The sequence below is a fragment of the Colletes gigas genome, unplaced genomic scaffold (assembly GCF_013123115.1).
Source record: "Colletes gigas isolate AHSC1104 unplaced genomic scaffold, ASM1312311v1 Colletes_gigas_Sc00011, whole genome shotgun sequence".
NCBI lineage: Eukaryota > Metazoa > Arthropoda > Insecta > Hymenoptera > Colletidae > Colletes > Colletes gigas.
The window spans coordinates 5,343,518-5,356,655 of record NW_025106640.1 but is presented as its reverse complement, the minus strand read 5'-3'; the positions used below and the strand labels follow the sequence as shown (position 1 = coordinate 5,356,655).

General features: G+C 36.1%; 3 protein-coding genes across 9 annotated transcripts; 2 read left to right on the top strand and 1 right to left on the bottom strand.

Moving 5' to 3' along the window:
* The first annotated feature begins 27 nt into the window (after positions 1-27).
* On the top strand, positions 28-4,913 carry LOC122398221 (dyslexia-associated protein KIAA0319). 2 transcript variants are annotated; one of them, XM_043397914.1, is made up of 14 exons: positions 28-501; positions 593-1,004; positions 1,077-1,249; positions 1,340-1,717; positions 1,802-2,027; positions 2,107-2,480; positions 2,570-2,681; positions 2,755-2,903; positions 3,001-3,191; positions 3,277-3,376; positions 3,454-3,774; positions 3,848-3,949; positions 4,035-4,220; positions 4,294-4,913. In XM_043397914.1, exons 2-14 carry the CDS (start codon positions 598-600, stop codon positions 4,440-4,442), a joined length of 2,868 nt encoding a protein of 955 aa, XP_043253849.1. In that variant the 5' UTR covers positions 28-501; positions 593-597; the 3' UTR covers positions 4,443-4,913. The 2 variants fall into 2 exon arrangements, with proteins under 2 accessions (XP_043253849.1, XP_043253848.1); XM_043397913.1 differs by having other exon boundaries at positions 28-515.
* A 184-nt stretch (positions 4,914-5,097) lies between these two features.
* Positions 5,098-7,788, top strand: LOC122398222 (E3 ubiquitin-protein ligase Midline-1-like). 3 transcript variants are annotated; one of them, XM_043397917.1, is made up of 6 exons: positions 5,098-5,308; positions 5,482-5,724; positions 5,966-6,228; positions 6,321-6,544; positions 6,638-6,838; positions 6,922-7,788. In XM_043397917.1, exons 2-6 carry the CDS (start codon positions 5,534-5,536, stop codon positions 7,204-7,206), a joined length of 1,164 nt encoding a protein of 387 aa, XP_043253852.1. In that variant the 5' UTR covers positions 5,098-5,308; positions 5,482-5,533; the 3' UTR covers positions 7,207-7,788. The 3 variants fall into 3 exon arrangements, with proteins under 3 accessions (XP_043253852.1, XP_043253850.1, XP_043253851.1); XM_043397915.1 differs by having other exon boundaries at positions 5,251-5,330; positions 5,512-5,724; XM_043397916.1 differs by having other exon boundaries at positions 5,269-5,330.
* Positions 7,789-7,799: 11 nt separating this feature from the next.
* LOC122398223 (peflin) lies at positions 7,800-12,026 on the bottom strand. 4 transcript variants are annotated; one of them, XM_043397919.1, is made up of 9 exons: positions 11,773-12,026; positions 11,447-11,612; positions 11,058-11,232; positions 10,699-10,977; positions 9,140-10,599; positions 8,896-9,055; positions 8,209-8,453; positions 7,995-8,123; positions 7,800-7,914 (listed from the first exon to the last, which is right to left on the bottom strand). In XM_043397919.1, exons 2-5 carry the CDS (start codon positions 11,456-11,458, stop codon positions 10,508-10,510), a joined length of 558 nt encoding a protein of 185 aa, XP_043253854.1. In that variant the 5' UTR covers positions 11,459-11,612; positions 11,773-12,026; the 3' UTR covers positions 7,800-7,914; positions 7,995-8,123; positions 8,209-8,453; positions 8,896-9,055; positions 9,140-10,507. The 4 variants fall into 4 exon arrangements, with proteins under 4 accessions (XP_043253854.1, XP_043253853.1, XP_043253855.1 ...); XM_043397918.1 differs by lacking the exon at positions 11,773-12,026 and having other exon boundaries at positions 11,447-11,743; XM_043397920.1 differs by lacking the exon at positions 11,773-12,026 and having other exon boundaries at positions 8,209-8,292; positions 11,447-11,743.
* Between the last annotated feature and the right edge of the window lie 1,112 nt (positions 12,027-13,138).

The following is a 13,138-nucleotide window of genomic DNA, read 5'->3' as shown; positions in this document are numbered from 1 at the left end:
CTATCAATTGTTTTTACCGGTGTCGACATCTGCAAATATTTTCGTCGGGCGTAGATTATATAGAGGTGCTGGTACTCTGCTGGTTGTCGAAAGATAGTAGCGTGTGGCGTTCTCTGATCAAATAAATTGTTTTCGTGGATTTGATGGACGTATGGTGTCAATTAACGACGATATAGATTTTTATCGTGAAAGTGTGCCATTAACGATCGAAACATTATCGTTGCTTACTCGACCTTTCATTATTCCGGTCTAGCAGGAAATATGATAATTGCCCCTATAGTTGATTAGCTGCTGGTGTTGATAATAACATGGTGCTAATATATGATAAGCCCGTGCCGTGTACGTCTACACACCACTCAGAGCTAATACCATCGAGACAATTCTTCGACAGTCTTCGGTCGGTGTTTAATAGCGAAACAATCCATAAGGTCACAGATGTTTCATAAAATAACCAGAAATATTTCCTACGATAATTTCAACGTTTGTTATTTATCCTAAAGTGTGCGTATAACACGGTAGGGATATTCCGCGTAATAAATAGTAAAGCGTATAATTTTATTGTACAAAACATAATATTTCGTCCTGCTTTCAGACAAGATGTTTGAAATCTTTTATCTGGGATTGTATTTATTATTTTTCGGCAATTGCATTGGCGATTATTCGGATTGGGACACAAAATGGCAAATGCTGTGCCCCGATTTGTATCCCAGAGTTTTTACGAGCTATACACCTCGTGGAAATCTTTCCAGCGGAGTATATCTTAGCCAGCCTTCGACCGGCATGCAACATTGCGTCGCTACGTGTTGTACCAAGCCCACTTGTAACGTGGCGTTTATGCATAATGATACTTGTTATCACGTACAATGTGAAACTTCACAAAAATGTGTACCTTTGTATAGAGCAGATTTAGCAAACGAAAGCCCACCAAGCATGGTTCTAGTTAAACCTGTAGAAGATTATGAGGCATGGAATGAGTTGTTGGCTCAAATAAATGACGATACTGGGTAAGATTTGATTTTAATCAAATTTAGACTAGTTAATTTGTATCAAACATCTAATGAAATTAATATTTCCAGTACATTATTTACGGATGCTAGAGAAAGAGATGATATTCTTTTTGGTGGAACAAATGGATTGAGCTGCATCACCCAGACAAATTGTTTGGAAAACGAATTGTGCATTAAAAATCAGGATAAATCTGATATTGGAGTTTGTCAATGCTCTGTTGGATTTAAACGTAATATTGGAGGTATGTTTAATATTATTTCATGTAAAAAATAGTTTGTATTTCATTTCATGCAGTTAACTATAATTTCCTGATTTATATTTATCATAATAGGAATTTGTACATTGGTGGAAGACATAGAACTTGGTGTAACACCACAAATAAAGGCACAGATTTCAAAAGATTCCAGTACATCTATAAAACCACCTGTGAAACAGCTGTTAGTTTCTGTAGTTTCAAAGGAAGTACGCTTACCAGAGAACGAAGTAACATTGTCTGCTTACACTGTACCTGCAGAGCAGGAAAATGAACATTACAATTATGCCTGGAGCCTTCTAGGCCAACCAAAAAACCACACTGGCATAATGACTGATCAGAATCGCATGACTGTTAAATTAAGTAATCTATCAAAGGGCTTATATACATTTAAAGTGACTGTGAACAATCCAAATGCTTATGGTGAAGCATACGCAAATGTCATCGTCTTGCCGCGTAAGAGTCTTGTACTTTATTCGTAATGACTTTGCAATTAACGGTATTTAAATTAATTAAGAATGATCTTTGCATTATTTACAGCCAAAAGAATAAATCAAGCGCCAATTGCCGTAATTTCCCCTGCTTCGCAAGTTGTGAAACTACCAAATACCGGAGCTGTGTTAGACGGTTCGTCGAGCAAAGACGATGATCGAGTCATTTCTTATCACTGGGAATTGCAACAAGGTCCCATTGGATATCAACCTAATCTAGTCGATACACCCACGTTACAGTTAGATAATCTTATTCCTGGCAATTATACTTTTAAGTTAGTATTATAATTTACGTTGCAGACTAGACGGTATACTTTGTAAATAAATAGTAATTTAATATGATTGTATGTTTAGGTTGACCGTCGAAGATTCCGATCACATTACAAACTCTACAAGCGCAAATATAACGGTTTTGAAAGTAACCAATTATCCGCCAAGTGCAAATGCGGGGCAGGATATTATTATATATTTACCTCAGAATACACTAACTCTCAATGGTAGTTTGAGCTCAGACGATCACGGTATAGCAAGCTGGGAGTGGACTAAAAGTCCCTCTGATCAGAACAAAGCAGTGGATATGCAAAATACACGAACGCCGTATTTACAACTGTCTAATTTGGAAGAGGGAATGTATACGTTTGTGCTAAAAGTAACAGACGACTCTCAACAGTCTTCTACAGCCGAGGTTCACGTGTTCGTGAAACCACCTACAAATAAACCGCCAACAGGTGACTATAAAACTGTAAAAAATACATTGTTAATATTTAATCGTGTTTCTAGTATAAATATATATGTTGTTTTAATTTATTTTGTATAGCCGATGCAGGTGAAGATATAACCATAGCGCTACCAGAAACAAGAACAGTACTCGATGGCCAAAAAAGCAAAGACGATATTAAAATCGTATCTTTCCATTGGGAGCAAGTGAGGTAAGTCAAATTGTCGGATGTTTGGCCAATCTAATTTCTTTTATACAACAATAACAAGAAACTTTTTCAACAGTGGTCCCAGTAGTGCCGAATTCTCTGCAGTCAATGAATCAATTACCAATGTTACAAAATTGACAAAGGGTGACTATGAGTTCAAACTGACTGTGATCGATGATAATGGGAACAAAGACTCCGACACCGTGAAACTAAAAGTTACACAAAGTATGTATGAAGTTTTATCCGAGTTCTTTAAAAGAATATTAAATATTCCCAATTTTATATAGAACATAATTAATGTGCCATTAATTTTATTTTATAGATAAAAATGCTCCTCCTAAAGCGAACGCGGGTGGTGACCAGGTCGTCGTAGAACCCGTCAGTGTACTGATTATTAATGGATCTCAGTCAACCGACGACTTAAAAATTAGCGATTGGACGTGGACAAGAGATTCATCTAGTCTTGCAATAGGTACTATAGTTCAGAATACGGACAAATCACCGATTTTAATGGTAATTATACTTACTCCTTGTGATCAGAACGTTCTTTTAATACGTAACAAGTACCTTAGTGATGTTTATACTTTTTCGATTTTAGTTGACCGATATCATTCCGGGTAGATACTTGTTTAGATTGAAAGTAACAGACGACCAAGGACTCAGTAGCGAGGATACTGTGTCTGTGATAGTGAAGTCTGGTAAGTAATTTATAGAAAAGAAGAAAACAACATTTGTAAGAGAATTGTAAATTTTATCAACTCTATTTTCTTTATAGATCCACAATTAATGCATCTGGTTGAACTGATATTGAATATTGGCGCGAACATGTTGACTGTATCGCAAAAGAATTCATTAGTGTTAAAACTACAAATGTTACTACGAGACGAAGCTTCGATCGTCGTTCGAAATTTAAGAGTAGAACCGCACACGGGTAGAGCAGTGTTAATTTTCTATGTAGAGAAGAAAGGGGGTAAGACGACTATGCCTGGACCGGAGGTAGTCAAACGATTGAAACAGAAACTTAGACAGGATTCGGGACTTCTTCAATTATCCGTAGCAAACATCGACACTGCCGTGTGTCAAAATGACTGTTCGGGTAAATATTTTTTCGTACTATGCGGGGATTGTAACCGTTGCTTAACTTAAATTTGAAATTTATTGTTATACAGGCCATGGAGTATGCGATCAGGAAACAAGATTATGCATGTGCGAGGCATTTTGGATGCAAAATTTAATACAGAAGTATTTCGGCAATGGCGATTCCAATTGCGGTATGTCGAAATAAGTAGTTTTAATAATAAGTTTAAACGTTATGTTTCAACTTTCGTTCATATACTACATTATTTTTTTTTTCAGACTGGAGCATTCTCTACGTGATAATAGCATTGTTATCTCTGGTCGTGTGCTGGGTAGGCCTTATTTGGGGTCTTGTTTGTCTATGCCAAAGAATGTGCGCAGGAAAACGACGCTCGCTTCGGGCTAAAAAGAAACCACCACATTACTCTCTATTGCAACCAGAACCAGAAGATGACAGTAACACATGTACGGTGCATTATGTTTACTCGTATTTCGAGACAATGCTGCGTGACTAAAAGCGACGAAATTCTTTTTTCAGTTTCAACGCATAAAATGGTACTGTCCGAATCGACCACGGATTCCGACGACGTCTTGTTCGAGCATCGTAAGGTGAAAAATAGCAATCAAGCTAGAAACGGTAAATCTCGAAATGGTTTTATTAAAGTGGGCTCTAGAGTGAAAACATGAGGTAACAGATAAAAGCGTTAGCATCTAATTGGAACGTGCGTTAAGTAAGTTGTAATTTAATTGCACGTTCGAGGGATGTACATGTAGAACGTAAGATCTCGTTAAGCGACGCACACTTGTGAACGTTTGGCCAAAATGTAAAAGTACTAGTCACTTACAGGGCTGTAATTTTAAGTACGTACCTAACGCGAATAATATGATTTAATGATCCATACGATGAACAAAAAGAATTTGAACGAAATAGATGTACTTAAGTACCGATTAGAGAGATACGAGCACACGCTCGCTTCATTGCATCTTATTTAACTTATCCATGGTTAATATGTCATGTATCTACTTGAATTGTGTACTTGAATTTGAGGCTTTTATTATGTAAACATGTAGATGCACCATTGTTTGTACACACACACACAGACGATAACATAGCACAATGATGGAACTTGGTTGATCACGGCCTTAGAAAGTATTGGAATTAGTATTTATATATAGTAATCATTCCTTATCCATATATCCTTTGTATGTAATACTTGCTCTTTAATATGTATATTATCGATCTTATTTTTACACGTGTATGGATAAATAATAAAATTTGCTATCCATGTAGATAGTGCGGAAATTAATTTTACCTAGAACTTTCGTGCCCGGGCGAACATATACCATCTGGTACAGAGATTCTTTATTAATTGTGAATCTATAGAATATGCGGCAGGCACAATTTGGAATTTGGTACAAAACAGTCACGATTTCGCTTCGCATGCGCCCGCTTTAACGTTATTTTTAACTCATTACGCTATGGCAAACGCGAGGTGGTGCAAACGGTATTCGTAACATTCGTCGATGAGTCTTTCCCTGCGTGTTACAAGAAGGTACATATTTTTCTGTAATTCGGTAAGTTCGCTGTTACGATTATTTTATACTGTAAAACCTAATAAATATTTCTTCTTTAATATATTTCACCGAAAACAGAATTTTATATCAAATTTACCCATTAACGTGTTCAAATTTTGTAACGATTCATTTCGATATAGTTAATTAATAGGTAAACAAATTTTGTTAATTTACGAACCAGTTTGGCAGATTAATGGTGTTTCATGGATTGCGTTAAATGTTCCAAATATAAATCTATAAGGAATTGTTGCGGCGAAAGGACGACGTCGATGGATAGCGAAAACGAGAACGAAATTAATAGCAAAGATCGTACATTCCCTAAACGAAGAAATAAAGTTGCGGATACACAGAAAGTCGCTAACGTGGAGCTACCATGTTTCGCTACAAGCGAGCGGTAAGAACTATTTTTAATTTTCTTCGTGTACCAACAATCTGTTCTATTTTAAGATTATTTTATATTTGCATAAATTGTAAATCTCAAACCTCCAAGATACCATTCTGCATAGCGTAATATTTCGATTATTATCAAACATTCTAAAGATAGATGTAACGTTTAAATCGTTAATTTTGCATACACTAAGAACGAGAAAAGTGGAATGAATCATTCGCATATATGTATGCTCCTTTTCATTTAGTTACGACAATTATTCGAAAGTGCCATTGTCTTGGAACACAAATGGAACAAATTCCATGTACCAACATGTTTCCGAATTGTCTTATAACATAAAAGATCGAGCAAGTAACGAATACACAGAGGAGGAAATCTTTTCTTCTCTTAAGAATGTCGAGGGCGCCGACTTCCGGTGTCCCAGATGCGGCAAAAGGATGCAAGAACCGAGACTTCTCCCTTGCTTGCATCCTATATGTTCGCCTTGCGTTTCAGAATTAATGAGTAAACGTACGTAATCCGAAATTAAACATTTTAATGGGAAAGTATGTGATCAATTATGAAAACACGATTCAAAATATATCTCTTCCCGTATCGCACAGCTCTCTGTGATTCCTCGAAAGATATTAGGATGCACAGTTCGCAGTCACGAGATCGAGCTAATAATTTTTATGAAATGTGCTCTCTATGCGATTTTCGATTACCAAACGCTAATTCGCCAGTACCGCCTCCGCATTATCCTCTTCAGCATCGTTTAATTATGGACGCTATACGCTGCAGACTTGCAAACAGAGTTCTTTGCGACACTTGTACGGACGAAGTTGTCGTAAGTATTATAACTCACTTAACATTATTAAAAAAAAATAAAAAAAAAGTACAATACAATGCATCTAATATACAAATTGTTTATTATTCAAAGGCACACGTTCAGTGTTCCACGTGCCTTCGCAATTTTTGTTCAGATTGCGGGGTGGAACATCAGCAACAAATTACCATGGAATTAAAGCCATCGAAACATTTAACGAGGCCGATTTGGGAAGCTACCAAAGTACGACGTACTGCGTTCTGTCAGAAACATCCTACACACGCGTTACGGTTTTATTGCATTGCATGCCAACAGGTTCATAATTGAAACTCTCAGTTACATAATAATTTTCTGTTCGAACGGCGGTATTTCATAAGCAAATGAGTATTTCCCTTTAGGTGACATGCAAAGAGTGTATATGGAGTACTCGACATAGAGGCCATGCAAGCGAGAATGCAGCTGGAGCTGGGAAAAGGGTCGCTTTATACTTGATAACGATATTGCAAAGGGCGAAAACACTTTTGAACCTGCTTCTGACACAGTATGACCGAGATGCGTTTTTAAATGGTTCCTTTGAAGAAATGAGAGATACTTTCATTTCAAAAGATTATCGGTATGTTAAACTTCTAGCACTTTGTACTTGCTATTACAATTATAGAAAATGTGCATATATTAGTTTCTGAAACAGCCAAAAATGCTCTGAAACAGAAGACTTGTTAGTATAAATGTTAAATAGGTATGAATTGTCATGTGATGATACAAGTAAAAATCTGTTAGATTAAGGTAATAATATAACGAGACTGTCATTTGAGGTACAATTTAAATATTTATGTAATATGTACAGAGTGTAAAAAAATGTTTTCTCGTGGCTATCATAGGGGTTTCTACACATTCAGATCGGTGAAAATTCACGGGCGTACGCGTGTATGTATGGATTGAGTGAGTTTACTTTTACATTTTTTAAATACAGTGTTCGGTAACTGATAAAATATAGAATAAAAATTTGTACGCGTGTATCACATTAATGATAACCGTGACAAAACATTATATTACACTCTGTACAAGAAATGTGATGATCAAATAAAAAATCATTCCATTACCTAAGACAAGGATTTTGGGAACAAATACTTTTATAAAATGTATACGCAATAGCATTCCACGATGTAATTTTGTATTACAATCGGTATGCGATAAAGGTTTATGTACAAAAATAATAATATGTATTCATGGAAAAATAAAATTTATTTCAAACCAATAGCATCAAAGTAATAGTTGAGGCATGTGTTTTTGGAGGGCCAAGCAGCGTCCATGTCGTAAAATTGATCCACAACAAGACCAATGACTCACACCTGGATGTTCATTGTGACCATGCCCACAACCTTTGTACCCTCCTTTAATTAAATAATTATGTTTTCAACAATGAATAAGAATAAACATTTGTGTAATTTAAAGCACTATACATATATATTACCAGGCATAGTTCCTCCACAGCCACAGACAGCTTCTTTTTTACCACCACTTGAACAAAATGTACAACAATGATATATGCCAGTGTGAGGAGGCTGTAATGTTGATATTTTTGCACCTTCTGTAGAATTTTCTATAAAGATTGCTTATTATTAAAAAAAAGTACAAATAACAATAAGTGATTACATAGATTCTTGTGTTAAAAATATTTGCCTTACCCATTAGTATATTATACACTCCTAAAACTTTTAATCTCTTTATTATTGTGCCAGCAAGACTCAACACTTCCACATCTGAACCGTCTGAAATTAATTCATTTATAAGAAAAATAGCATCAAGAAGATGCCTTGCTCTTTTTAATCTGTTGAATTCCTGAATTCTTTCTTGTGCTTCCCTAGCACGGGACAACATTGGAACATACTTCCAAACATTTATTCTATTGTTTAATGGTTCATCGAAGCATCTATTCAAAATAAATAATTATCCTGTAATAATTATACCTGGCCTTATAAATTATACATACAACATTAAAATATAACATATAAATAATCATGTTTATACCGAGTAGTTACAGCATCCTTATAAAATTAAATTATAAATAATATTCTACTTTCATATTTCAGAAAGTAAATAATGAATTGCCATGTGATGTATATTAAAAAATATTTTATATCACTGTCATTTGAGGCTCAAATACATTTCGGTAGATATCTAAATAATTTCTCTTACATAATTATAATAATGAAGTATAAACATTTGTTTCATTTCTAAATTCGTTGTTCAGAGTTTCATTTCGTATTATACATACGCTTGTACAGATAATTAAACCTGTGCATGTATGAACTTGGTAAATTTTGTTTTCTGATAAAACTTTTTAAACAATTTCAAATACAATTTTTTTATACCTTTTACACATAATCGTCTAAATCATAGCATTCGCTACATTTCTTTTTCAACGTGGTATAAATAATCTCGAAACTTGATACGTTTCATTTATATTTCGAAATATAAATAATTCGTTCTCGACGTCGATCCAACCATGTAACCACTCGTCAGATGCCATTACTGAAAACAGTAGAAGGTTTTTAGACAGATTAAAAGGCAGGACACCATATATACACTTTATAAGTATCAAAACTCGCTAATTACCTTCCATCTCAATAAAACCAACAAAACAAATGAACAATAATATATTCCAATTCTAAACAATAGACGAAATAAATTCGGTAACCATTGATGCCAGGCGAGAAGAACTAGGAAATTGAGTACATCGATGGCGATACTAGAAACGACGAATTTCCTTAGCGTTTAACGGAATGGTGGGGAAAACCGACATTTTATCGCACGAGCTACATGTTACGTAGGATCAGCGCTTACGTATAAACAAAGTCCATAATGAAAAAGAATTTACACGGAAATACGCGTTTTAAGACACTCTGGTCATGTTTCATCATCAATCATTATTGAAAAAAAAGAAATTATTTTCATTATTCCTATGAATGAGCATATGTATAGTATAGAGGATGTTAAAATTTTAATTGGCTGGATTTTTGGGAAGTGACATCACAATTCTAAGAATCCGCGACATTTTTAAGTACCAAAGGATGGGGGACTATTAGGATCGAATTTGTTTAATTTTTAGTGTTTTTATTTTGATTAAAATAGAGATAATTTAAATAGAAAATAGTAGCTTAAATAATCGTCAAAACCGCTACTTTCTAATAGTATAGAGGCCATCAATCTAGGTTCACTAACCGCATTGTTCGAATAATAAGCCACAGTGATTCTATTAGCTCGAATTTCGCAACTAAACTTTCCTTAGGAACGCCCTTGCATCTAATTTCCAATTCACACATGCAAATTTTTCATGGTGAAACGTATCACGGGAATTGCGTCCTAATTTAATGAACAACTGTTTCAAGTACTCAAAGGTTTCAAGTTGAACAGTCGACAATTTCTGACTACTATTTGCGTCTGATATTCAATCGTTTTATCGACATATGGATCATTGATTGGATCAAGCTGTTAAGCGACTGGTGTACGCGTACGAGTCTCCGCTAGCTTAGCTCTATCCTGTAACATGGTGATCTACTGTACTATTCTTTGGTCATCCTTGATGATTTCAACTTCCAGTCCTCGTAAATAAATCAGATTTTCAAGTGTTAGTTCCGGTATTACATCACGGACACCTGGCACCTCTCTGTGAGGTCTCTTCACCTTCTCTGCAATCGTTAGCGTCTTAAGAAACTGCTTTTTCGTTATATCTAAATCAACCTTAAAGTCAAAACATTCCTTCCGAATTCGTTCTTTAATAAATGCTTTACTTTGAACATTTCTACACTTAATAAACTCTTCTGGTTTAGTTTTAAATGATCCATGTCTTTTTCTCGGTTTGCGGGCCGGCCTATTAACCAGACTGGTCCGCGAACAGTTGACTTATACGATTTATATCAACTTCAGGCGTTCCTGAGAAAATTAAATTGAACATTTTAAAATCATTGAAAGTTATTGCAAGTGTTATACGCTGCAATTAAGTGCAACACCCAAAAAGTCTTCAAATCCAATAGTAATTTCTCCTGTTTGCTCTGTATCTCTTGCTCTAAAGGCATCTGTAACAAAAAAGGATAACATTGCATAAACCACCTCTTTACTTTCACATATCTTAGAAATGTTTAAATGTCTGTATTTAATATATAATATCTATCTACCTGTAAACCTTTGAATCTGGACACATAATACAATAAACTGATCAACAGTTATAGAAGAATGTCCAGCAGGATCACTTTTTTTTATAAGGAATGAAATAAATTCTGGTTTCAATCTATATCCCATTTGTGTTAATGCTGCACTTAATTCAGTTTCTTGTATACTTCCTGAATTATCATGATCAAACCCACGAAAGACACCCAGCCATGCATTAATGTAATTGTAAAGAGCTTGAAACTCAAACAAATCTATTGTACCACTTTTTTCTTTATCAAACATGCCTATGAAACAGAAAAAAAAAACAGTTTTATGGCATTTTTAAGCATAGTAATTACTGTTTAGGTTAATTTTAATTACCCACCTATCATTAAATTGCAAGCAGTGTCTGAAAATGTACCTCCTTGACCATTTGCCAGTGCAGATTTTAATTCCGTAGCACTAATTCTTCCACTACCATCTCTGTCAACAGCAGCAAACCATTGTTGAACTTCTGGATTTACTTGAGATTGAGGATTAGTTGCTCCATACATTGCTGCCTAACAATGCATAATACACATGTTATACAATAGAATATAAGCAAGGCCTAACTAAACAAAGCTACAACATACCTTAAATAATTAAAGCAATATATACTTTGTAATAATTATAATAAAATCGTATAATACATTCAGTTTACAGTCTGTGAAAAATGGGAATTTGCCTTATTCATGACAACTGCACTTTCGATCTGAGATGGAGGTATATAATTACCGGATATGCCATAACTGCACCCTTCTGTCAATTGCTGAATAGTATTAATTACGACGCGCCATCAAATAACGTCACAAACATATGCTTCGAGTCATTGTTATTAGATCCGGTACTGGGTGCACCAAAAACGCGGGAACTGCAGTGTCGAATCGAGGACGAACTTCAGCTGTTTAAGATCAAGAAGGAAAGTCGAGCTTAAATAACAACAAACATGGCTCGGACCAGTGTGGTCAGATCTGACATAATTGAGTGCATCGACGTCGACATTAGTAACGACGAACTTCCTTAGCGATAACGGAGTGGTGGGGAAAACCGACATATCTTACCACACGAGCCACATGTTACGCCAGGTCATCGGGTGCACTACCCACATTATGCAAGATCATGCGTACGTGAGCTCGTAGAGTTCCGGAAAGTCGACAAAGGCAAACTGACTCATGCTCTCTTTTTCGATTCTCTGAAGCTACCCGAAGTAATTTCGGACCGCCTCGTGGGAGTCGAGAGAGAAAGGCTCACAATTGCCTTCTCGTTCTTGCACAACTGAAATCCGACCTTACGACAACGGCATACGACCACTCCTGATACTTCTGACAACTTATAACGATTACGACTGGCTACTGTCAGCCTCTCCCAGCCTCTGCTGGTATCTGCTGCCCACTGCTGCTCACTGCTGACCACCCCTGATGCTTCTGACAACGTGTAACGATTACTGCTTGCCCCTGCTGGTCTCTGCTTACCTCTGCATCCCCCTGCTGGCCTCTGCTGGCCCCTGCTGACCCCTGCTGACCACTGCTGACCACTGCTGACCACTGCTGATCTTTGCTGACAACTTCTGATATGATGTATATGTATTAAAGCCTTGTATAATGTAAATCTATGGCAATAAATGATATAATTTAACAGAATTCTATGTCTTCTCATCATTTTTACCTTTCTTTTCCTCTCCAAATCATTGCCTTAGTTTTAAGAGACCGTTTTTCCGGTTAAAATTGGATTCCCAAAGTGTCCAGCTCTCATACTTGCTGCCAAAATCAAAAATTAACTTTAACAAAAAGTCCTGAAACAATTGGGAAGTCCTGAAACAACGGGAAAGTCCTGAAACAGCTGGAAAGTCCTGAAACTCAGAACTTTGCTAAAAATTCAGGGGTTCCAAGAAATTCCAGGACTTTCCAGCTGTTTCAGGGCTTTTTCGTTGTTTCAGGACTTTTTCGTTGTTTCAGGACTTTTCAGCTGTTTCAGGGCTTTCCAGTTGTTTCAGGACTTTCCAGTTGTTTCAGGACTTTTTGACGAAAAATTTTAAAGTTAATTTTTAAACGATAGGTATGGCGGTGGCGGTTTTAGGTTCATTTTAGACTTTGTTATCAGGAGGACATGATATGGGAAGAGGTGGCACGTATCTTATAACTATGGGAATGATTCGGAGAGGAAAAGAAAGGTAAAAATGATGAGAACACATAGAATTCCTTGAAATTATAACATTTATTGCCATAAATTTACATTACACAATGTTTTAATACATATATATCATGGTAGAAGTTGTTAACAAGGGTCAGCAGTGGTCAGCAGGGGTCAGCAGAGGTCAGCAGGGGACAGTAGGGGCCAGCAGGGGTCAGCAGAAGCAAGTAGAGACCAGCAGGGGCAAGCAGTAACATGTAGTAATCGTCACACGTTGTCGGAAGCATCGATGGTGGT